Source organism: Oryzias latipes, chromosome 6, assembly GCF_002234675.1.
Source record: "Oryzias latipes chromosome 6, ASM223467v1".
NCBI classification, from domain to species: Eukaryota; Metazoa; Chordata; class Actinopteri; order Beloniformes; family Adrianichthyidae; genus Oryzias; species Oryzias latipes.
The window spans coordinates 29,371,837-29,397,429 of NC_019864.2; the positions used below are offsets into that span (position 1 = coordinate 29,371,837).

Here is a 25,593-nt window from a genome sequence, read left to right on the forward strand (position 1 = left end):
GTTGCAGACTTGTTTTTATTTAGAAATGAAAAGATTTACATTTACACTCCAGTCCTTTGAGACAGAAACCCTCATTAGCATGTCTGTGATATGTTCTTATTATGCACATAAAAGATTAAAGAGAAAAGTATATAGTTGAGGCTGGAAAAACAATAATATCCTCATGAGAATGACATGATCCACAAACCACGCTGTCTGATAAAAGTGGATTTAAAGTCCAGGGTAAACAGAAGAAGAAGAAAACAACTGATCATTTATTGGATTCTTTAGTTTCCGAGTGTTCGGAAAATCACGGCAAGTTTCACCCAGAAAGCCTCCTGGTTGACCGAGCTGACCTGGTTTCTCTCACCAGAGCAGCCCATGAGGAAAAAACGAAAGGAGACAGATTTCAGGAAGGAAGGCGGCGGCGGTCCGAGCTTCATGACAGCAGAACCGAATCAGAATAATACATTCAAAACAACAGAGAAATAAAAAGTGAAGACATACATGCCATGAAAAAACTGCTTAAAAAAATGCAGTACATATTCATTTTGCTTTTTAAAATGTTCAACCAGAAATGTTATAGCTAAACTTTTCAAAAAACAAATGCAAAAAAAAGTAGACAAAGCCTTTTTAACCGCATTAACATCTTTATTGCATGTCGTGTGATGTCTGGAATAGTGTTCTAATACCCTCTAATGATAATTTATTTGATTTTTACATTATTTTTTCTCTTTTTACGTGTTTGATATCTTTTATTCACTTTCACTGATCTGCATCTGTCTATTAAGGTTCATTTATCTACTTATTTTTATCTGTTTGAACTTTTCTTTATTTTAAATGTTAGTTGTAACTCCAGTCTTTGTGACTGGAATGGTATCTCCCGGGTCCTGCTCTTTTTTAGATCTGGGGGGATCCAGTGCCAGAATATTTTGTGAACTTGAGTCGGAGTTTTTTTATTATGTTTTACGTAAAGCACTTTGAGAAAAACTAGTTGGAAAAGTTTTATACAAATAAAGTTTGATTTGATTTGAAGAGGTTTATCTTTGTTTCTTGATGTGTAATTTAGACTTTGAAAAAGTATTAATAACTTTAATAAAAGTGCAGAAATGCAATATAATGTCAAAAAGATTACATATTTTCTTTTATTTATTTTTTAAAAATGAAATAATATTTGAAACATTTGATTATATATATATATACACACACAAAATATATATAATACATTTCCTTAATTGTTTTCATTGCTGAAAATACTAAAAGAAACAAATCAATCAAGCCCAATTTCTCTCAATGTTCACTTTTTTTAGTTGAGATAAATTCATTTAGCAAAGGAACAAAAATGAAAATAAAAAGAACATGTAGCCAAAGAAGCAAAACATTAGCGGATAACCTCTGTAAAAATGTAACACCAAACGAGTAAAAGGCGAGTTTCAGACCTTTTCCATGAATTAATTAAATGAAGCAGTACATCTCCTTCTTTATGCCCAAAACAACAATTTCTCTGAAAATAGTGGATGTTCACATGCAAGTTGTCTTTAAAGAGGAAACATTCCCAGCTGGAGATGGTTTTGCTGCAGCTTAAAGAGTTTCTCCTGTGACTTTGGAATAAAACAGTGCAGAACAGCTAACTCCGAACAACCTTCAAATGATCCAGTTTACATTCTAAACATCCTGGTGCAGTAGTTTGATTAAATAGTGAAACTGACCCAGAACAGAGAGTTAAATTGGTTCATCTCTGCGTGAAAAAAAAACAAAATGCTACTCGAACGTTTAAGGATGAAAGATGCTAAAACAGCTGAAAGACAGAAATGCAATGATGGGGCAGTGTCTGAATTGGATGCAGGATAGATTTAGCAGATCAATAACTTATAAAATTTTGAAAAAAAAAATGGAACCAATGACTTGTTTTAAAGTCCTCACACTTCCATATCACCCCCCCCCCCCCCAATCAGGCCTTAAACCGGCGTCAGTAACAGCAGAGCTGACTAAGACTGATGTAGTGAGGATAAAAGCAAAGTGGACTCCATCAGAGAGTGTTTGTGCGTGGGGGGGGGGGCTGTCAGTTGGAAGTATGGACTGTGATTATGCGTGTGCGTGTCCGTCTGAGGTGGGGGGGGGGGGGGGTGTTAATATTCTGCTTGAGGGATTTAAAAAGGTTTTTTCGCGCACCATCTGGACCCCCGATGACGGGTCTGCCTGCTGTTCCGACATAAAAGATACACATAAATCCTTATTTACAATCCACACAAGTTCCTCTATGAAAATTAAAAAAAAAAAAAAAAAAAAGAACATTTAAGCATCTTATCAAAGGTGCTGTGGACAAAGCAGACATTACAACCCCGCCCGCAACTTCCCCCTCCTCCAACCCGGTCCTCTCCAATGCCTATTGTTTCTCAACGTGGGGGATGTGTTACCATGTCAGCGCTGAAACGCACAAAGAAGAAGATGCCACACACTGTGCAAGAGCCGACGGTGATCCTATCTACACGCCTCAACGGCAGGAGCCGCTAAACAAACTTTACGTTTGGCTGAGCGGCTCAGCTGCTTCCTGTTTCCTCCTTTTATTACATAATCATAGAATCTGTGTGTAAAGTGGAGCCTGGCAATCCTCATATTTGGAAAAGTTCATCAAACAAAGAGCAAAGAAACGGAACTTTCTCTTTAAAGTTCCACTTTGATCTGTTGTAATCATGCCGTTTTTAGCCAATATAAAAAATGCGTGTGGGGCATAGTTTCTACAGAGTGTCAGGAGTTTATCGCCTCAGGGGTCCCCCCCCCCCCCCCTCTGTTTGCATGCTTTCCCACCAGCTTGCAGGCCCAATACAACATTAGCGGTGCAGCAGAAATGATGGAACCATCCAGTTTAGGTCCAGATTCCAGCTCAGACGAGAAAAACAGAGACGTTCATGGATGATCAGAATGGAGCAGAGCAGGGAGCTTATGGAGTATTTTCTACGTCTATAATAATGAGCTATTTTTGAAACTGCTTTTTTCTCATGTGCTACTGATTCACAACCAAAATGCAATTTTATGCTTAGACAAAACATAATTTCACGATGGTTAAACAATTAAGACTAATATCATTTTTTTGAAATTCTACATATTAGAATAACAACAATAGTTAAAATTATGTAGTTTGTCCATTTTAAGAACATTCTGTAATCTTACCAGGTCGTTTGTTTTTTGGTGGGGATGCACAAATGATCATGGATTTAAAAAAAAAGCCAAATTATATTAAAAAACACATTTTATTTACCTAATATGCATGGACAAAGATGTCTCACTTTTTCTTTGTTGATGTAGAAATTAACCATACCAGATCTATGAACTCATTAAAGTCATGTTTTCTTAAAAATAATAAAAAAGCAAAGTGACTGAAATGAAAATGAAACTATTTTTTACATTTTCTCACAGGAAAGTTTTCAGAATTTCTAATAAGACATTCATTTTCAGTTGCAAAAGTGAAAGCTGCAAACAAAAAGTGGCATCTAAAAATGTCACGAAATATGATAAATGTATGACTTCTGTTCGATCCTTGTGTTTTTTTATTTTTGTGTCTAAAACTCATCATTTAGATTAGAGATTTACTCTGCAGATGAAATGTAAGCATGCATTCAGCTTTGTAATCAGACTACTCTGGCGTTTTTACTGAAAAGCACATCAAAGGTTGGCCGATTCACAAGTTCAACCGATCCTTTAAAGGTTTCCTCTTATCTAAAGTTGTGTTTTTGACACATCCAGTTATCTCCTGTGTTCTATAGGGGTGTTAAAGAGCTGTGACAATCTTCAGATTCTCAGACATGATTGGAAAGAGAAAGAAAAAAAAGGAAAGTATATAATCATACAGAAAATATTCTCAACAACTCCAGAAGAGGACATCAAATATCTTGCAAAAAATATTTAAAATTTAAAGTTCTGTCTCTAAACTTTAAGAATTTCTGATAAAAATTCAACAAAAATAAGTTTTAGTAAAAATACCCTGGATTTAACGTTTAAATTTAGCTTCAGATGTAAAAATAAGAGGTTAGGGCAGAGGTTAAGTGTGAACAATCCTAATTTTTTTCTTCAAGAAAGTTGTGAGATATTTTAGTGATGCATTCATAAAAGAAGCCATCAAACTCCTCAGACGTGTTTTCTAACCTTTTTTGACCTTTAAGCTCCTTAAAAATCGAAACGTTTACCTCTAAGTTGTGTCCTCAAGGTCAGCTGGGGTTTCCCCACGCTGCCCGTCACCCGGTATTTGTCCATCTTATGCCCTCCTCTCACCATCAAGCTCATGTCTCAGCTTTCTGTCCTCAGACACAAACCTCCCTGTTGGCGGGCAAGCCCATGTCTGTGTTTACGCCTGAAACGCTCCGCATACCTGCTGCTGCCGCCGCAGCCGCTGCTGTCACTGCACCAACCAGTTTCTTGGATACCAAAGTTACCACGTGAAGCAGAGAATAGCAGGAAGGGAGGAGGGAGACCTTGTCCTTCGAGATTCACCGTCGCCTCAGCACTTCCCCTGTAACAGCAGTCATTAAAGGGCTGGCCGGCGTTCAAGGACAAGTTCCCCCCCAAAAGTGGGAGGAGAAGATGAAACCGCGGTGGAAGAACAAGGACGGGAAAAGGACTAAAATGTTCACGCCGGAGAAGTTAATTATTAATAATCTGCAGTCTGATTCTTAATACATTTTGCTTATTAAATACAGTCTCATGCATTTTGCATGCATCCCTGCTAATGTGCAGTAAAACGAACCAGATCTCAGCTTGAATATCCCAAAGCATAAGTTGATTCAAATATGCATAAAAACCAAAATAAACAAAATAATCCAACTTTGGGACATCGATAAAAATATAAAACATCATTAGACACCAAAAAAAATAAAATTACTTTTCACTAAGCGGCAGCAAAATAACCTTTAACGCCCTCGTTGAATGGCAGGGTCGCCCTAATTAAAGATGACTTTCCTTCAATTCATAAATAATGGAAATAGGGGCCAGTATTAACATGCTAAGTCACACCTCTTTAATCAGACGGCTGCCTCTTCGCGTGATAATGCGCATGTTAGTCGGAGGCTCCTCAAAGAGGCCAGATGCGTCTCTCCTGATTGGCTCCTGTCCTCTTTTAATAGTCAATTAGCAAAGAATCATGACTCTCTGTCACTCGCACAATAATGCAAAAGCGGAAAGGCCTGGTAAAAACTCCGTGTTTAGTCACTCCACAGATGAGACCCATTTTCCTGACAAAGAGAAACATTTACTTGTTTAGCAGATGCTTTTTTTTTTTTCTCCAAAGGGACGCATGTAATGTTTGCAGTTTTATCTCCAAAAGTCTCTTTAACCAAACCACAACCAGGAAATCTCGCAGGGCAAGAGTTTATCGCCATGCAGATGTTTGAGTCTTAAAATTGAATTAACATCAAACTATTCTCTAATGCAGGTCGATGTTAGTAAGAGGTTGTTAGAGTGCAAAACTTAACCAGGCTTTCATACACTTTACATAATTATTTAAATGCCAAGGTTTTCCAAATGCTTTAATAAGGAATTTGTGTTTATTATTTACAACGATTACTAAAGTCACTTTCTTTCCACAACACATTTGTTAGAAACAAATCTAAAAAAACTGGAACACTGAGCTCAGGTTTTGGAATAGGCAACACAATCAAAGGATACACAAAACCCTGTGAGAAATGGGACAATTGGTGGCCAAGGAATCTGACATTTATGCTGTAGATACGACGGTCAGATACATGCAATAAAAAAAAAAGATCTTTAAATCCGTTTTGCAAGAGTAATTTAGCTCGTCTCAACAATGTTTTCCTTTTCCTTCCACTTTCGGCTTCTCCCATCAGGGGTCGCCACAGCGAACAAGTCGCATGGTAAATTTGGCAATGTTTTACGCCGGATGCCCTTCCTGACGCAACCCTCTCTAACCGGGCTTGGAACCGGCAGAGGTAGAGAAGGGAACAGGGAGCAGCCTGGAGTCGAACCCGGGTTTCACGGACGGAAGGCGCCGCAAACCAGCACGAGCTAAACTGGCTCTCAACAATGTTTTCCTAATAAAATGAATAAGCTGGAAATTGAGGATTTAGAAGTTGTTTTAAGGAAGAAACAACAAATAATTCAGGATCAGCATGAAAAAAAGCGAACAATCTCAAAGTTAGGTAAAAAAAAAAAGTTAAATAACCAAGAAGACCGAGGTGAGTGCATGAAATTAAATGCTACCCATGAGTCAAATCAATACTGAAGTCGCAAATTCACATCAATATTTCAAGTTTGAACACCGAAATTCTTTTTCAGCAAAAAAAAGAGATTTCTACTGGTACTTCAAATTTGTGGCAAAAAATAATAAATCATTTGGTTTTATCCACCCGTTTAGGTCATTTTCTTTCCTCTCTTGCGATACATTTATTCTAAACCTCAATCAAGGTATGTTTTAATACTTGGGCATGTAGGAGGGTGAACCTCTGATTGGAAAGTCACAGCTTTGCTTCCTGCTCTGTCCATGTGAGTGTCCTTTAGCAAGGCACTAAACTGAATGAGCTCATTTTTAGCTGACTTTAAGGAAACATAAGCAACAAAAATAAGTCTCTCGAAACCAGGAAACCCAATGACGACACTCATTCCTCTCACTCCACTTCCTTAAACATGTGTCTCATGAAAAATGAATGTTTCCTCCGTGCTCCCCAGCATGCTCTTTTCATTTGACCAGCAGGACAAGATAAGCTCTTGGCATGATCTGAGCATGCTCAGTGGCCCGTGGGGTAATGAGAGCAGGCCATGCCAGCAGCTGACTGAACCCCAGCGCCGTGATCCTGCATGAGTCACCGCTTTTGGATGACACCTTGTCACCCAACTTCTAAGAACGTGACAAAAATGTGAGGAATGCGTTTCTAATTCTAATGTTTAAAGAGACTCAAGTATGTTCTGGACGTCACACCCAGCGTGTTTGACGTCTTCAAAAGAAAAGCGTGTAGGTACAAACAACAGTGTGCAGACTCATCACGTAGAAAGGGACGGACAGATCATCCAAGCGATGCTGTCATTTCTCTTTCCCACCCCACACACTTTGACACCAATGTTTTTTTTCCTTTTCTTCAGAACGCCCACAAGCTGCACTGACTTCTTCTGTCACCAGCGCTTAATGTCCTCCTCTAACCTCCGTGACCTGCTCTTCCACATGGAAAAAAACCCAGAAATAAAAACAAAAAAAGATCACAGCTGCTGGGCCGGAGCTCCCGAATGTGTCAATCAATACCTAGCCTGCCCAATTACAGCGTCTGACGGAGTCCCAGCAGAGTTCACAAATGAACAGCAATGCTGATTCCCATCAGCCCCTGAAAGGTCTTACAGATGAGCTGCAGATATGTGACTGCACAAAATGACCAGGACTAAAAACCTCTCTGCACAAAGAATAAACAGAGGCCGTTGTCTACCCAAATCTCTGAATTCAATTCATTATATGTTTTGTGGAACAAACATGCAGTTTTAGGTCAGTAATCGTCTAAAACATGTAAAATGCCCAAAATAGCCCCACTTTTCCTGATTTCCATCGGTTGGGAGAAAAAGAAAGCGATTTCCTGATTGGAAATAGCTCCAAAAATAGCCCCATGAGAAGTTCCCACAGACTGCCCCTCATGAGTTGGTGATCTTGGTACAAACATCTGCAGATCAAAAAGGGAATCCACTATGGAAAGGTCAAACGAAGCATCAGTTCATGTTTGTTCGGCGTCTGTGACAGATTTAGAAGCTTGGTTTGTTCAAATAAAGGCTGAGAAAGCGTCATGGATAGAAACCTGCACAGAAAATCTGTTTTAGTTGCTTTAACCAGTTTTAAACAGTCCCTAAAAGACCCACTATAAGAAAAGATGAAAAGTGCTTTTGGTGTTTTTTTTTAACATGTTCTTGTGGCCTTTTTCTGATGATGGGGGACATGTATTAGGAAAATTAAAGTTGTATTTCTGAGTATTTCTTTATACAAATTCTTGTAAAATCAGGACAAAAAAAGTGCATTTCAAAAAAAATCTTATTTGTGACGTGGAAAAAACACTGGAGGCTCCAAGCCATAGACATGCTCCAAGCTCTCAGCAACGGGGAGGGTAGAGGGGCGGGGTTGCTCTGCACCAACAGTCCCGCCCACAGCTCAGAGGTGAATTCTAATGAACTCCTGCTGCTCTGCAGAAACGGTCCTAGGAAATGATGAAGGTTTTCAGATTTTGGCTAAAAATGGCATAATCATAATTAAAAGACCACTGGGAACACTTCATAAGTAGATCAAAAGAGGACTGGGATGAAACTTCAAGGTTGTTTTTTTTTTACAAATTGTGTACCATGTGAGAAATATCTAACAGAATTGTGAGGGGTCAAAGTTTGTGATGACAAAGTCTCTGTTTCGTCATCAATCCAGGAAATTAAGGACAACCAGAACAGATTTTTCTCCCTACTTCAGAGAAGAGTTAACCGGTGGAGAAATGTTGAGTCAATCAAACCAAGAGAAGGGCTAATTTGCCTTAAAAGGCCTCCTTGTTTTCAGCATGAATGAGTCCTTCTGACTGGAGCCCTCACTCACTCAGCCAGTTCGAAAGCATTTCTGGAGAACAGCCTCCCATAGTGGCCCCAAGCCAAAGCTGGATTCCCGACAGGCAAACGCAGAGGAAGTCTAACCAAATAGCAGGACACAAATATCCTCTTTTGCTTTAAGTGTTGCCTAAATCCTGGTGTGCAGAAGGTTTTTCTGAATCATCCGACTTAAAAACCAAAGATCGTCACCTTCAGGAGAAAGACGAACCGCTGAGGACAAAGGGACGAGATGATTGGCTGCCAGAAAAATGTGCTGAGTGATGGGGATGCAGCTAATGCAGACAAGGTGAGGAGGCAGAAAGCCGTGATGACGAGGCCACCGATATAAACCATGAGTCACTGAACAGACGGGATTTTTACCGCATATCTGGCTGTACCTCTGCAGACTCCTGGAAGACACTGGCATTTTTCTATTGTCTTTGCATTTCTTCCTCTTTCTCTGTACTTCTCTTTAGAAACCACTTGCTGTCATATTTTTGAACCGGTCTCAGGAACGTGATTCCTGTTTTTTCTGTCGTTGTTTGACCGTTTTACCCGTTTCAGAATAAATCAGCTTATTTCATCACATTAGATGGAAAAGAACAGAAGCAGAACATCCATATCGATGCTAAACTCCTTCCAAGCTGCATTTTCTGATCTTAGATCGGATCTGAAATGATTGAGTTTTGCAGGATTTGATTCACGATTGTCGTAAGACTGTGCCACACAGCCACTACGTACATTTTGTGCATATTGCACGGATGAAAATTGGTCAGCTAAAGGTCCACCAAGCTACATCAGGGTCAGGCAGGCAGGGGTCGATAAAAGGCATAAGATCCTCAGAAGAGAGACAGGATGGTCAAAATCCAGGCGAGGGTCGGGGCAGGCGGCAGGCAAACAGAGCCAGAATCAGGGTCAGGAGACAGCACATCCGGTCCAAACACAACGCTCGGTAAGAAAGGCGGAATGGCACAAACAATACTTCGCACTGAGCTGAAGTTAATGGAGTGTTTAAGTGTGCTATGGTTGTTTGAATGAAGGAGAGTCGGGTGTGCGGCATCCAGGAAGTGTGGTTAGAACTAGTGACAGAGTTCTGACTTCTGACAATAAAAGTCTATCAGACATACAAGGACATACGCGGAACGGTTCTGGAAGGTCACAAATTTGCACATCTTGCAAAAGTCATGCACAATGGCGTAAGATTAAAATAATAATTGTTTAAAAACAACGTAAAACACACTTCAAGCGAACCCCCGGACAGACATCTGTGTCAATCGACGAATGCCAAATGGAAGAAACATGTATATCATGCTTGTATCACTAAAGTCTAAAATGCATAAAATATGCATAGTGGCTGAGTGACACGGCCTTAAAACTCTAGGAGATGATGGCTAAAGAAGGACCAGTTAGATTCCTCCACACTTACTCTCAGGAGAAACTTTCCACCCACTGGAAAGTTATCTTGTTTGGTCGGTGTCAGCCGCTGATTTGTGAGTCATCTGCGAGTTCCCTGACTGTAAATAGAAACCTTGCTACGATTTTCTGCAGCTTCCTCCCAGGATGACAATGAAACTTTAGTGGGTGTTGTGAGCTTATGGACGGCTCGGTAGCTGCAAGAACAGCAACACAAACACTGACACCATCTCCTTTGCTGTCAATGTGCTAACCACAGCTGAAGAAACAGCTTATTAGGATCTGAAGCACCCTTTACCAAAGAGTGAACATAGAAATAAGAAGCTTTTAGTAAAAGCATGGAGAAAATCAATTGGCTTCATAGATATTTTATTGGTGTGTAAATATAATTTTTGTTACATTGAAGGTGTGCATTTTGAGTTTGTATTGCTCAAAAAGAAATGTGGGAAGAGCTGAATCACATGCAGCTTTAGTGAAGCCGGCTACCCCCCCCCCCCAAAAGCTGCATTGTGCCCTCGACGGATGAAAGCGGACGGACTGACAACGAGCCGGTGGAGGGGTGGGGTGGTGGGGGGGTTACTGACCTGAGCAGGAGGCTGTGTCCAGCCACAGCACGCTGAGGCGCAGCGAAGAGCAGAAACTGAAATCCCGTGACGGAAGCGGCCTCTCCCTCCTCTCCGCTCCCCCTCTGCCTCCCAGCTGAGGCTCACAGCGGCAGGTTCAGACTCGCCCGCAACTGCTGCATCCTCCCTTCGCCTCCCTCGCATCGACGCGCAGCCCCGCAGCGGTGATGCCCTCTTTCTGCCAGTCAACTCGCAACGCTCCCTTCTTCCCCTTTTGGGCGAATTCACATTCCTGCAGAGACTAGGGGCATATGGTGGTGGGGGGAGCGGCTCCCGGTGCCTGACTGAAGCCTCCTCTGTATGCCGGCGTGGGTGTGCGTCGCATGGACAAGCAGACTCATTGTGCTGAAGGAGGGGAGGGCTGGCGAGAGGGGAAGGGGCCAATAGCCGTTGTCATTTGCCGTCCGTGCTGCTGCTGCTGCTGGTGGTGGCTTTAATAGACACGAGGGTGACACAAAACAACCCCCCCTTCCTTTTGAAAGCAAAAAAGGGGAGCACAAAGGCAGCAGGGCATCTGGACAGAAGATTAAAAATTGATCCCTGTCAGCAGAAGGAAGTGTTGATTAATAGAATCTAACCCTTCATCCGTTATATTATTCAGAGGTGCAGAAGTGCTTTAAATGAGCTCGCAGATGTTTGAAGTAGTCAGTGAAATGTGGTTTAGTTCTCTCACACCAAAAAACTAAATCCATGTCTGAAACATGCATAGAAGGAGCGAACTTGGGAAGTACAAAAACTGTTTATTTCATAGTGCAAAGAAGATCAAAACCTGCATTTCTATCACTTTATGCCAAACCAAATGTGCATTCAGTTTATGTGCAGATGTTGAATTTTCACTTTTCTAATTTTTGTTTGAGTAAAAATCCAGACCAAAACAATCCTGAGAACATGCGGATTTACCCCAAAGTGCTCTGCTCTGCAGAGGCCGTCTCAGTCTCCTCCCACTTCTCTGTGGTCCAACATAACAGCAGAGTTGAATTTTGTAATCACACGTTTATGCTGTGGGTGTTTCCTGAAATGAGGATATGGTTGCAGCTTTGCAGCTGTAATAAAAGAAAAGCTGCCATGCGTCACCTCACCTCATCTCAGCTGACTCCAATAAAAGGCTAAAGCTTAGCAGGTGAAAAACCAGGACAGGCGCTGGCTGACAGGTGTGTTTGGCTACGTCACTGTGGTTCTGCAGGAAACCACCAGAAAATTCAACGTGGTGAGTTTTGAACCATTTGGTGATGAGACGCCATAAAATTAATCAATCGAGTGTCTTCTGATCTATTTTCAATGCATTCCCAGGGGTCTTTTATCACGATTATGACGTTTTTAGACGTCTGAGTTGTGGACGGGAGCATTCGCACAGAGCAACCCCGCCCCTCTTTTCCCTCGACGTCGCTGAGAGGGAGCTTGTGGCCCGGAGAGCACATTTTTTGAAACAGCATTTTTTTCGTCTTTTTACGATTTGAATCTAGAAATCTAGAAGAACTGCAGTTATAAGCTTAATTTTATTTATAGATGTCTTTCATCATAAGAAAAATGCCACAAGAACATGTTCAAAACACCCAAAACCCCATTTTCATCAAAGCGGGATCTTTAATTCTATGGAATAAAAGCAAACTTCACTGAATGTTAACGCATTTCAGGGTAAAATACAGTTTTTCAAGAAATAGGCACTTTGTGCGGTAACATTTTATTCTTTTGAACAGCTCCTGTTTTTTAATTTGTTCCTCTTCTGTTTCCTAACTATTCCACCCCCTAAATGTCAATTGTTCTTTTATAGTTTTATAGCTATTCTATTATTATAATTCTTTACTTTCTTTAACCGTTGTTGTTTTTTTGTTGTGTGCTGCAGACCTTTGGGCCAGGTCACCCCTGAAAAACAGACCTTAATCTGAAATGTTCTTTACCTGGTTAAACATAATGAATCATGTCTGTCAATGTTTTCCTGACAAACCGGTGATGTTGGTCGAGTCTCTTCAGCACAGACGAGGAAGAGGACTTGTTCTGAAATGACTTGCAGAAAGTGCGAGAGCGGCGCACATATGGAAGGAAGTGCAGCTTTCGTAAGCCGGTGGAACGCGTGAACCGTTTTGTGCGACGAAGGGCACACACTTCAGCCATCCACAAACTCACACTCGCCTCATTTCCTGTTACACCTCCTCCTTTCATCATAAAACGTCATTCTTTTATTTCTCTTCACCATCACATTAATAACGCAGCAGCAGCACAGCTGGATGTTCTCCCTGACCAAACAAGGTATGAATATTTTTCAGGCACACCGTCTTCCTCAGACAAACTCCTTCAGACCCGAATCCGACTCCACATCATTACTCCACACTGTGATTATTGTGTAGCGGGTCCAGGCAGTGATAACGACATCCGGACATCTGCAGCCCTTCATTTAACGTGTGTGTGGTAGCTCCTTTAGTTAAGGACACTTCCTGCAGACGCACTGTTGCTCAGGAGATGCATAAGTGCATGAAGACGGGATTGAAGGTGGATGGAACTATTTATTTCATGGTGCAAAGTTGATCAAAACATGCATTTCTATCACTTTACATTTCAGTTTTCGCACTTTTGTCTGAGTTAAAATTCAGACCAAAACAGTCCTGGAATATGTGGAGTTACCTCAGAGTGCTGGGAAAATGCTTTCTGCAGAGACCGTTTCAGTCTCCTTCCACTTCTCCAACATAAATATTCCTAAAGTCTCCAGAGCCAGATCAGTCGATGAAAACAAAGACGTGCATGGATCTAGTCGTCTACTAGTGGATGCATCACAACAGAGTGAAGGACGGAGCTTGTGTAAGCTTAATTTTCTTTCTTTCTTTATGTATATATATATGCCCTTCATCAGAAAAAAGCCACAAGAATATGTCAAAAGCATAAAAAACAATTTTCATCAGAGTGGGTCTTTAAGCTCAGAAGGTGTTTTTAAAGTTGGAGCTTATTAATGTGATATTGACACTTGACCCCAATCTTAACATTGCAAAAAAAGGCAATAGATCCATCATTTTTATTATTCTGTGATGTGAAAGTACTAAAAATTAATGACCTACTTTATTACAACAAGCACACAAAACATTGTTATGCCTCAATTTACAGGTTCAATTCAATAAATGCCGTATTGACCTAAAACAATATGAAACATTTAGAAAACCCCGATTTAGAACAACGCCGTTGGAAAGATCGATTTCAGTGTACGAACTTAACATATGGAGAAATCTGGACAAAGAAACTAAAAATACAAAAACAATTGCTGCCTTTAAACGTCTTACTACAAATGAGATGCTAAGCATATTTTATATATAGTATCTAGTATCAAGCAAAATTCACTGCTCCTTTTTTTTTTATATATATATATATGTTTTTAACCTGTCCTGTCCAACAGCTGGGAAAACAGATGAGAGAATTCACTGCTCCTTTTAATTTATTAACTTATCATTTTATTTGTTATTACAATGTTATGCATTATTTTGATGTTAATAAATTAAATACATGTTAAAAATAATAAGCATAATAATATTTTGTATCTACATTTTCCCCAAAACAAATGAACCAACAAGCTTTGACAGGGATTGTTCTAAATCTGTACTTGTATATTGTTTTCCAAATTAATGAAACTACTTTTAGGCATTTATTAAATCTCTTGCACTGCATTTCTACCATGAGCAGAGGGAGGACTGCACGTCTGTGCAGAAATCATATGGGCACGCTGCAAGTTTAGCTCATTTGTCCAAATATTTCAACAACGCTGGATGACTGTTCAACAGCTCAGAATCGAGAGGTAGAAACAGCTGCTCAGCTCTACTCCAGGCTCAGAGGCCATTATTTTCTCATTCATTGTTTTGGATGTGAATCTGGGTGGTAATAAACGAGGAGAGCACTCAATGATTCAACTTTGATTTGGGGTTTTGTTTATTAAAAATCTCTGAATCTGTAAGACGCATAAAAAGGCTTTAGATAAAGCATCAAGTTTAATGAAATATAATTTTGCAATAAAATAGAGAGGGATGAGCTTTTTTTTGTCCTGCCCAGCAAATGAACACACAGAGTGCAGCTGAGAGCCTCTTGTGATGGACGTGTGATGCTTTTACAATGGGGGTTGTTTGCTACTCTTGGAGTTTGTTCATGTAAACCCCTTCTGTAACAGATGTGAACTTTATCGAGTTTTAGCCGCTCGGACAGGACGAGAGGGGAGGCGGGTGTGTGGATAATAATACAAGGTCATGGTATGGGTGCCATATGTGCCTTACATTACATGCATTAATGCTCACACACACACAAAACAGTTTGCAAGTCTTAATCACATCTATTCGATTTCCCGGCATCTATAGAAGACTTCCTGCTGCACGTCACTCCCCACTGGTGCACATGCACATGACAGACAGAAGCTCGGGGGCAACCCCCTACAAGCGTGCCAGACCCCCACCATGGAAACGGAGTGGAATGTAATGCCCCTACATCCGTAGGGACAGGGGCCCGAACCATGCAGGGACCTGCCCCTCCCCCCAGGTGTCCATGGCCCAGACCCAAGCCCCAACTACCAGAGACATACAACCCCGCCCAGATGAGGGGTTCTGAGCCCCCCCCCCAGAAGCGAGCCACGACTAGCCCATCCTGCCCCCTGACAGCCTGCCCATCAGCCCCACCAAGACCGACAGCAACGATGGAAAATTCTTGGGGTGGCCCGGTGCTCTAACGCAGAGAACCCTGCTCGCACCCCGAGAACACAGCCCCCCCGGCTCAGAGGTTATGGACTCCCCCACCGATCAGAAAGTGAGCCGCCAGATGTGGAGTACAGGATCCCCCTGGACACCCCAGCCCGCCCCCAGCACCAGCCCATCCAACCCAGGTCGAGGCGGGAGACAGGGTTTGACGAGACCACCACCCTGCCGGTGTGTACATGTGTGCTCATGTGCTAAAGGGGGTGCAGTTGAATCCACCAACAGCTGCATCCGACCCCCCAACACTCCCTCCAAAGGGCCCTGCGTGTGTGAGATCTGCATCATGGTGAACTATCTGTAGTGTGTGAGCTAAAAAGAGGTGAGTTTAAAATTGGTGGTTTCCTTCAGCAATGATCCCTATGTGTCTAAAGCAATTAAAAACTGGGGCAGAAGGGGGGGACCCCTTTTTATTTTTAAACCCTCAAGAGGGATCAGCTTTAATTTAATGGATGCTGAACAAAGTCAGACGTCTTCACCACACCTTGGCTTATTTAGACCTGGTGAACCAGGAAATATGAGATGCAAATTCTTCCTTTGATTTATTTTACTGGAAAGAAAAACTGAAAACCTCCGCATTTCCTGCATTCGTTTTAAAATAAAACCTCTGTAAAGCCTAAACATGCATAAAATGTAATGAAATAATATATATTTTTATATAAATTGTCCTGACTTTTAATCCAGTGATTCATATCTCCAGGGTTGCTGTGGGTAAATAGGACAGGAGTTCATATTCCGACCCAAAGTGACGCGTGAGGAACATTTATTTATCGCTGCTGCATGTGTTTATTTCTGCACTTTTTTTTAGAGTTTAAAATATATTCATGGTTAAAAAAAAAATCACAAATATTCAGCATTTAAAAATATATTTCATGTTATTATCTACAATTCATTTGTCTTTTCTGTTTATTTTACTAAAAAAAAATAACCATAAAAAATGCCAGGGATCTTACGTATGTATGTATATTTATATATTTAAAGTCAATGACCTGTCAAATAAGCCCACACAGACATATTCTTATCAGAAGAATTGCCTGTTGTTACCATGGTGACACTTTTTATAGATGGTAAGTAACAGGCTGTTTAAGTATTCACTGTTAAAACCAGCAATGCGTTGTGAGGGAGCACGCTAAAGTATGGATCTCTGTCACGCAGAGACATGCATCATGCATGAAGGCAGGATGCAAATAATGCCTGTCATTGGTGTGCACCGCCAGCAACATAAAAGAAATAAACCGCTTCATTTACAGACGGCTTAAAAACAAATGACCTTTCAGCTCTGCAGCCACAGATCAAGCGGTTGTCACATGCTGTGAATGTCAGCTCAAAAAAAATAAAAAAATATAAACTCTCCTCAAAATGTCATCCAGGCTCCCTCTGTTGGTAAAAAGGGATTATTTAATCATTTACTGTAGATTTTGGTTTGTTCGGACCTAAGACAAAGAAATAGAGAGAATTTATTAAACCTGTAAAACATGAGCTTTGATGGTTTGGTGAAAAACCACTAAAAAAAATCCACAGTGTAGCCTTACAAACACGAGCAATGTGTGGTTCAGGAAAGTGCAATATCTGATATCAACTTATTCAATTAAATCACACATGTGCAAATATGTTTAAATAAGTGCAGTTATAGGTGATTCTTTTTCTATTTTCAAGTGCAATGCTACATCATTCTATGGTCAACAGGACAGTCCACCATGATTCAGTGAAAGTACTGTAGATGTACATAATTTAGATTTCCAGTATTTTTAATTTTGATTTATTTTCCTTTCTAATTTCTGTTCTTTTGAACACTTTGGGAGCATCATATAAAGTCATTGTGCATACAATTCCAATAAAGGAAATTCTGATTGGGGTTCAGTTCTCCATCCAGATCTGTTATGCTACAAAGGATTTTAAACTAAATCAGTGCAGTGGAAGGGCGGTTGACCTCTGATTGCAAGAGTGCAGGTTCAATTCCCGCCATGTGTCGAAGTGTCCTTGGGCAAGACACTGACTGAACCCCACCTTTCCTCTGGTGAAAGGTTGGTGTCAGTGTTCGGCAGCGGAGCCGCCACCAGTGTGTGAAATGCGCTATACAAGTATACGCCATTTACCATAAAAAAGTTGTTTTTGCTAGAAACTGCCAATACAAACAACTTTATGACCTGGTTAGATTGCAAAAGCGTTCTCTGTATGAACACACCAAGTAATTCTAAGTATTATAACTTTTATAATAATGGTAAAACTATCCTTGCTAGGTGTCGCTGAGTAGCCGGAGCCTATCCCGGTTACCTTTGGGCCGTTCTTCCTGGACAGGTTGCCAGTCCATGGCACGCTAAACAAATTGATATTAGCCTAAATTGTTGCACTATTTTGAAATTTTTACTAAAGACAGAACCTTGAAGACACTACTTTACACTTACTCATGTAAGTTAGATGTAAAGTCGGCTTCATAAAACCACTTTTAAAGTCAGATCATCGTTTAGCAATGGACACATGTTGGACACGCAAACAGCTGACAAAAATACACAAATAGCTGGTACATATGTAATATATAGTAAATATTTTCAGTCTTTTATATGTTTCATATTCCACCTGTGTGATGATGCAGAACTCATTTTCTCATGGTGCCACTACATTTTTGTTACAAATGTTTGCCTTCGGTCGGATCTCTGCAGAAATCCGCCCCATTGTGCAGCTCTGTGAGTAAATATTCTGTCACTTCCCTTCCTCTTCGTCTATCAAACAGACAGTCCATCTTATAAAGCTGCAGATGTGGTTTCCAGCTCATTTTCTATCACTTGAAGGAAGGGAAGGAAGACTAGAACCCATGACTTGGCCCACATTGTCTTCTCACATGCATGTTGCCAATGCACACACGGTTTGGCACAGACTAAATTAGAGCCCCTGCTGCTTTCGTCAACTCCCTCCTCCTCATGGTGCACCGCAAACGTCGAGAAGGTCAGCGATGAACGACGAGCATTGTCCGCACACACAACCATGTTCCGTTCAGCTCCAATAAAAGCAACAAGAACAAAACAAGCACAGGTGAACGGTGCGAATCCTGCTTCTGCAGTTCGTCTGTCATCAGAGCACAGCAGGCGACGAGGCGACATCAGCCCACAAGCATCACACTCTGCTGGTTCCCATCCGGCCACACACTGTGGTCCCTGCCAACCTGCTAAGAATTGCAGCTGGAGGGGGGTTAATGCAGTTTATCTAGACACACATTGATTAAACAATTAGTTTAGTGAGAGTGAGGAAGCCTCCGCAGAGCCGAAGACACTTTAACGCTTTCATTATCCCTCTTATCGTTCTCATCTACCCTCACAGAGAAAATCCCACCCTAATCCCGACTAAACCCCCAAACCGGGTTGATAGGAACAATTAATGCTGATAAATAATCCAACGCTCCTGAAAGTATCACAGAGGCTTTGTTGGAATGTGTGTATGGGATAGAACAAAACCTCATTAAAGGTATCAAGAGGGAGCTGCAGCTACAATACTCAGAAAAATCAACCACATTTACATCGCTGGAAGTGCTGAATTGATCTGTATGAGTAAATCAATGCTGTTGCAGAGATTTTTAAAAATTACGTTCAGCTCCAAGGTCTACATATAATTATATTTTCATCATTTAACAGTCCTATTTTCATTTACTGCTGTTTGGTTTCAACAGATAAATGTCTGGATGTTTATAACTCCGCTGATTGATGAGTTTTCTGGGATCCGCCTCAGTTGTGGCTCGCTGTCACCCTATATGGTGGAAATGCAGAGAATAAAATTAAAAAAAAAAAAAAACTGATGATGCATCACAAAAGCCTGCAGCAAACTGACTTCTGCAGCCTTTATTCTGCTAATTTAACTGCCCTTTTATAATAAATCAACAATTTTAATGGTATTGTATGGTCCGCAGGCGCTACCTGCCCCTGCCGCCCCCTTTTGACCCACCCTTCACTATGCCCTTGCGCCCATGCCAACCTGTTCAGAGCTGCACGTCACAAACACTTTTTCAAAATGGCAGCTTTTGTGTTGGTTTCATCTCCATAGCAACCAATTTATGTTTTGGTCATCTGGATGTGACGAACAGGTCTGTCATTTTTTTGGGAAAACCAGCAAAAGTAATCTTTTGGATTATCTTGCCAACGCAGGTTTTTTGTCAACCACGCCCACATTCCCAATATGCTCATATCACATGTAATCGCTTTTAATTCCAACATTTTTCCAAAGTAGCTCCCCAATGGTGCTTGAGGAGTTAGGAATCGATAGATCGAAATCCTTAGAAGGACTTTAGGAAGGTACTGAGGGTAAATCTTTTTGATAGTGATCGATGGCAGCCTCTTCCCGAGGTCAAAGGTCAATGAAACTTTGGTAATAGTTAAAGACTTTACCAATTTCGTGAAGATGGCTCAAACAAGTTTTTTTTTTCCCGCCCCATTTTTGTGGGAAGCTGTTAAAAATCAACAAAATTTCACACTTTGCCACAAAATTTCCACCAACCCGTATGTCCAGTGGCCATCCCATAATAGTTCCAAAACTTCCTTTGAATATGCCTGACACATGTGTTTTGGCTTCATTAGTGGATCTTGAAATACTTTTTCGAGCCCCATAAGAGATTTTGGCCTCGTTGATTTTTTTTTACCGTTTCGCCCGCTGTGATGTCATCGCTTTTTGGAGAGAGTTTGGTGACGGGAACGAAATTTGTGCTCCAATGTGCAGTAAGAAATAAGACTTGCAAAGAATTGATCCTTAAAATGCGAATCTGTCATTCTGACTGCTGCAGGACAGAATTAGATTATAAATTTTATTAGCTCAAAGACAGTGAAGACCCTGAAAGTTCATATGAGGTGACAGAAGAAAGACTATGTACATTTATTTGTTTTATGCTGGCTTCTAAAATCCAGATGATATAATCCAACTGGAAACACTTCAAATTATCGGAAGAAGTTAAATATTCTCTGCAGATAAGCAGCTCCAATAGTGAAACCTGATTTCTCAGGTATATTATCTGATTTAACTTACAGATTGGTAAATAATTCTGTGCAGCAGACTCGTTTGAGTTAAAAGAATACCAACAGAAAAGAAGAAAATATACATTTTAATGCTTACAATGTTTTAACGTGAAAAAAAAATCTGTATCATTATTTAGTCAAAATAATAACATAATGATGTTTTCCTGTGTTTTCTTTTTCCTGGTTTTATGAATGTTTAGTTCATTTTGTGTTTTTTTTGTTCCTGTTCTCAAGTTTGCACTCAGATGGTTTTGTCCCCTGACTGTATTTAAGTCTAAACTTTTGTATTTCTACCTTTCATTTGTGACTTTTGTAGTTAAGTTTGTTTGTTTTCTTTGCTTAATTTTTTTTTCAGTTTTTTGCAACTTTGTCTCTGATTTCCACTGTTCTTATACGCTTTTAAAATTTTTATCCAGGACTGCATGTAGCATAATTTTGAATAGAAAAAAAAACACTATAGAATAATAAAAAAAGATATATACATATATAAGAGTCAGACATGAAAAAGTTAAATCAAATGTCAACTTTTAGCATCCATCTTTTTTAGACATGAGTAGTGCTTTATTGGATCTGGTTTACAAAAGTTCTTTTTTTTTTAAATGAAATGAGGAAATATCTTTGAAATATGATAATAAGTCATACATTTAGACCCAACCGAATGAGCCATCTTATCTCTTTATTTCTCAAATGTTTCATTTTTTAGAAAAAACAACTTCTAAAATAATGTTCAAGAATCTAAAGCCACTTCAATCCAATACTTTTTATTTTTACAAAAGAAAAACCAAAAGTAACCTATTCTTATGGCTTAATAGTTTTGTAGAAAAATAAATCAGTTTGTCTTTCCTTCATGCATTCACGCCAGCTCATAAATGCATCCGTGATCAAACGGCACAGCTGATTCCTCATCATTCACAACCACCGATCAACAAGCAGGAGAAGAAAAGACAGTTGCTGTCTGTGGAGAACAATAATCCTGTTTTTAAAAGGAAATTTGCAGCTAAACTGAATCCATTTTTGTTCATATTTCTCTTTAAACCTCACAGATCGCCTGGCATCAACAAAATATTACAACTTTAAACCTAAAAACTGTATTTTTTTAGCTAAATCTAGGGGAAGGAAGCCAAACAGAGCAACAAAAATAGATCTGAGATTCATACTATGACCAGATCTGTCCCATGATCACCACTAAACAAGACTTTTATAATTAGACCACCGATTTACTGGCACCCTAGGTCCATTATAAAACACAAAGGATGTGCTGAAAGGACTCAGGCCTGCTGGTGTTCCCAGCCTTTTCCTTCCTGTCAGTGTAAACGGGGCAGAAAGCCTCACAATGTTTCCTCTGGTTGGCTCTTAAACACTCAGCTCCGCTCAGCAGCCACACTGGAAGGGAGGCGGCACAGCTGAGAGTCTGCCCCCCAACAAGCCGCTGGGGAAGCTGCCAAAAGGCCAGAGTGGTTGGAAGAAGGTCTTAAGAAAGGGGGGGACGTGGTTCCCAGGCCTCTAAGAAAAAAACCTTCCCTTTCTGTCCAGAGTGGTGAATTTAAAGGCCTTCTCTCATGCTGCTACCCAGCAGCATGCCAGTTCACACAGAGACCAGCGAAGCAGACGGTAAATCGACAGACTGCCAACGAGAAGCTCCACTCTGTGGTGCTGCTAATAAAACCTCACAGAAGTAACAGGAGGATAGGAGGAAACCATTTACTTGAGGAGCAGCAGCATCTCCACCATCAAAGCATGAAGCCCAAGTGTTGGGCGAAAAAAACACAGGGAAGTTCTGAGATTCTTTTTCCACATCCGACTATGTTTATAAAAGGCAGGTGAGAAGCTTCCAGGTCTTACCACAACAGCAGAGAAGACAAGTCTTTGAAGTTTTACTTTTCCGACTCCAGAACCAGTATTTCCGTCGGCGTTTCATCGTCAGCCCCCTTAAAGGCTCCCGACATGTACTTCCAGCTAATCAAACAGATCCTCCTCTTTTGGAGTTTCCCCGAAGTCAGTCCGTCTCAGACTGGATCTCCAACGACCACGGTCCATGATGAATCCAAGAAAAAGAAGAAGAAGAAGAAGAAGAAGTACAGCAGACGAGCAGGAAAGGTCCACTTCTCATGGAAAAAGTCTTCACCCTCTGTCAGTTACTGCCTTGTCTTTTCTACTTCAGTGCACATAGATGTGAGGATGAGTCTCCCTCAGGATGCACGTGTGCTGTAATCCAATGAAGTCACACATCTTAATGAGATGATTCAAACATCCAGAAGCAATTTCTCATCTGTTCTTCTTGCAAAAGGAGTTTCCTAAATGTTGTAATCTTCTAATCCAAAACAAAAAAAACCTCCCTCCAAGTGTTTCTTTGTCCATCAGTCCAGCTGGGCGGTTCAGAAATTGTAGCTCACAGTGAGCTGTGTTAACAGAAATGAAGGTCTGCGTGGAAAAGCTCTTCTGCTCAACAATGCCAGTCAGGAGGAGGAAATGACAAGCATCACAGCCAGGAAGCTCTAAGCTGGTCCATGGAGAGAAAAACACCGTCTCCTCTCTGAAACCTGGAAAAAGCTTCAGGTTTCCCTCAAATAAACTCATAAAGCAGCATCAGAAACTAAATATATACAATATAAAATTCACAGATAAATGGAGGAAGTGTTGATTCTTCAACACACATCCTTTTCTCAGGAAAAAAAGGTTGTCACATTTTGATATAAACAGCTGGTTTCCTCTTTGTACTGAGAAACCATCGCCTAAGAATGTCTGGAATGGCATTTCCCTACATAATCACATTAAAGTTTGACATTTTACCTGACAAACATAGACAAAAACACAATTATAAAAATTGAATCATTGAAAGTCCTGCACTGAAAGTTCCAACATTTCCAACAGAGGACATCTCTGTGGGTCTATCCCCACCTGCTGGTGCATCTCTGAAACTGCATCAACACGACACCTCTCCCCCTGTTCTGCCATGTATCGCGAAAAATGCGCAAAATGTACATAGTGGCTGCTTGACACAGCCCTAAACTGTGTGCAGCTTTCGTCATGAAATCAAGAATAGAACAGTTTTCAAGCAAAACTGTAAAATACAAATTTAGTGCAGCATAAATGGAAAGAGAAACCACCAAAACACGTACTTCCCAGAAAGATCCCGGATAAAACAATATTTCATAATTAAAGTATAATTTCTTCAAGCTCTGTGTTCTCTGTAAAAGCTTAAATACTTGCTTCAAAACACAGGTCTACATACAAACTGGAAAAAAATCCAATCTAAACTAAATACATTCTCTGAGCTTGAAGTAAATTAGAGAATTGGCTTCAACAGAACCTTTAGGGTTAAATCCAAAAAGATGAGAAAGTTTTCATTGTGATGCCAACTCAAGCGTGAATAATCTGGCTTGTTCTCGTTATCAGTCTAAGCTTTTTTGTTGTTGTTGAAAATTCCACAATAAACTTAAACACAATACTAAGATAATGTCCATTTTGTATGAACAGCAGCGAATGTCTCATAGATAAAAGTAATCATGTTGGGCTGCACAAAGGCAGCATTATGGAAGTGCATTACAGACAGTCAGAGCGTTGACTGCAGGATGAATGACCATCAGTGCAGCGAAACAAAGCCAAGACCCAGCCGGGCAGCAGGCCACACAGCCGCCGATTCATGCAGACCCACAGCTTCTTTCTTAGCAACCAAGGAAACACAATTCTCCATTGTTGGACTCCTGCAGCTGCCTTCTCAAAAACACCAGCAACGAGCAAGTAAAGCTACAGGAAATGAACAATAACTGCATTTTAATGCCTATAAAAGATAACAAGAAGAAGGAGAGCTGGACCAAATGAAGCTGAAAGGATGCAGGGACTGAAAGGGCTGCTGGGATGTCTTGATCTTTCATAGAAATGAATAGTTTAAAAAATTATTAAGGTTGTCTTTAATCCAAAATTATGTTTGGTAGTACTTTTTGTTCTAGACAAAGTAGTTATTTCAGGAAGACATCTCTCTTTGTTTTGATTTGTATCATATTCTAGTGTTTTATATATTTATTGAGTATTCAGTTTTAAAACATAATACAAACAAATTCAAAACCCAGTCCCCTGCTGCTGTCAGTGACATATACACCAATATCAATTTTAGTAAAGAAAATATAAGGAAATAAAATGGTACAAGTTATAAGCAGAGAGAAACATGAATATATAAAATCAGTCAGATTTGTGTCACATTCTAACCCCGGCGGCTGCATTGAATTAGAAAATCCTAAAATATTGATTAAATCTAATCAAATTATTTCAACTCAGTATCATGTTTCTCCAACTTAAAACTCGCATGTTCTACTGCTTTGCTATGAGAACTTAATAAATAAATAGATAAATAAAGTAATAAAATAATTTTTTGGATCAACAACAGTGAAGTAATTTATCGGTAATTTCAATTGAGCTGTGAGTTAAGTCACTTAAGTAATTTGTTGAATTGGATCAAAAAGTGAGTTGAGACCATTGACTATACATGAGAGCTGGACTGAGTGGCCCCTCCCCCCTGGCGTTCCAATCAGGAAGTGGCACCAAGAAGCCAAAATCCCATAGACTTACATGGAGAAATAAACAGCTGATACTCAGTCGGTTGGTTCTGTTGGTCAGAAGAACTATTCTTGCCCTGATACTTTTTTTTTTTAAACATCTTGATAATCCTCATTTTTTCCCCACAATATTTTTTCTGTAGTTCAAGTTATTCAAGTTATTAACTGACCGACTGAATGCCTCAATAGAAGCAGGTGGAGCCTGCTGGCCCTTCCAACAAGCTCACTCTTGATTGTAGAGTGGTTGCCATAGAAACGACGGTGAAGACCAACTCGGACCTATCGCTGCTTACTGACGATGACTGGCCCCAACACGGCAGCGTCTACATCACAAAAAATATGGCGACTGAATTGACTTCATTTGGTTGGAGCTGGACGTAAACCGCTCTCTATGGATTAGGAAATTTGCCAAAACAAAAGCAAGAGGTCATGTGAACTTGTTTTTTTTAGCCAGAGAAACGTAACGACGAGTTTCAGTTATATCCAATTATTTGCTAGTGATAAATCTTGTAAGGCAGCAAATTATTTTAAGCTCAGCCAACCTAGAATTATTTTACAGTGTTCCTTTTGGTTGTTAAGTCCAAAAGTTCCCAACTTACACTAGTGTTTGTAGGCAATCATTAGCTGTAATATAATTTTAACAGCCTCATGTTATAATCTACTTGCATCTATGTGCTAAAGCAACGTAATCCCATTGCATAATTCAACTTCCTGGATTTAATGGCATAGAGGTGTTAAACTGGAAATGTTCACCACATTTTCACCCAGACTCCTA

The 25,593-nt window shown here is 40.3% G+C and overlaps 1 protein-coding gene across 4 annotated transcripts in view; it reads right to left on the reverse strand.

The window, feature by feature from the left end:
* fgd4 (FYVE, RhoGEF and PH domain containing 4) overlaps nucleotides 1-25,593 on the reverse strand; it is a 48,146-nt gene that overhangs the window by 19,376 nt on the left and 3,177 nt on the right. The window contains exon 1 of one of the 4 annotated variants that reach the window (XM_011476505.3): nucleotides 22,108-22,648. The exons of 1 other annotated variant lie outside the window; for it this stretch is intronic. In XM_011476505.3, the coding sequence (XP_011474807.1) occupies nucleotides 22,108-22,183 (76 nt within the window). In that variant the 5' untranslated portion in view covers nucleotides 22,184-22,648. Of the gene's footprint in view, nucleotides 1-4,163; nucleotides 4,346-10,520; nucleotides 10,652-22,107; nucleotides 22,649-25,593 lie in introns of those variants that run through there. 2 more of the 4 variants (XM_011476507.2, XM_011476503.3) reach the window with 2 other exon arrangements.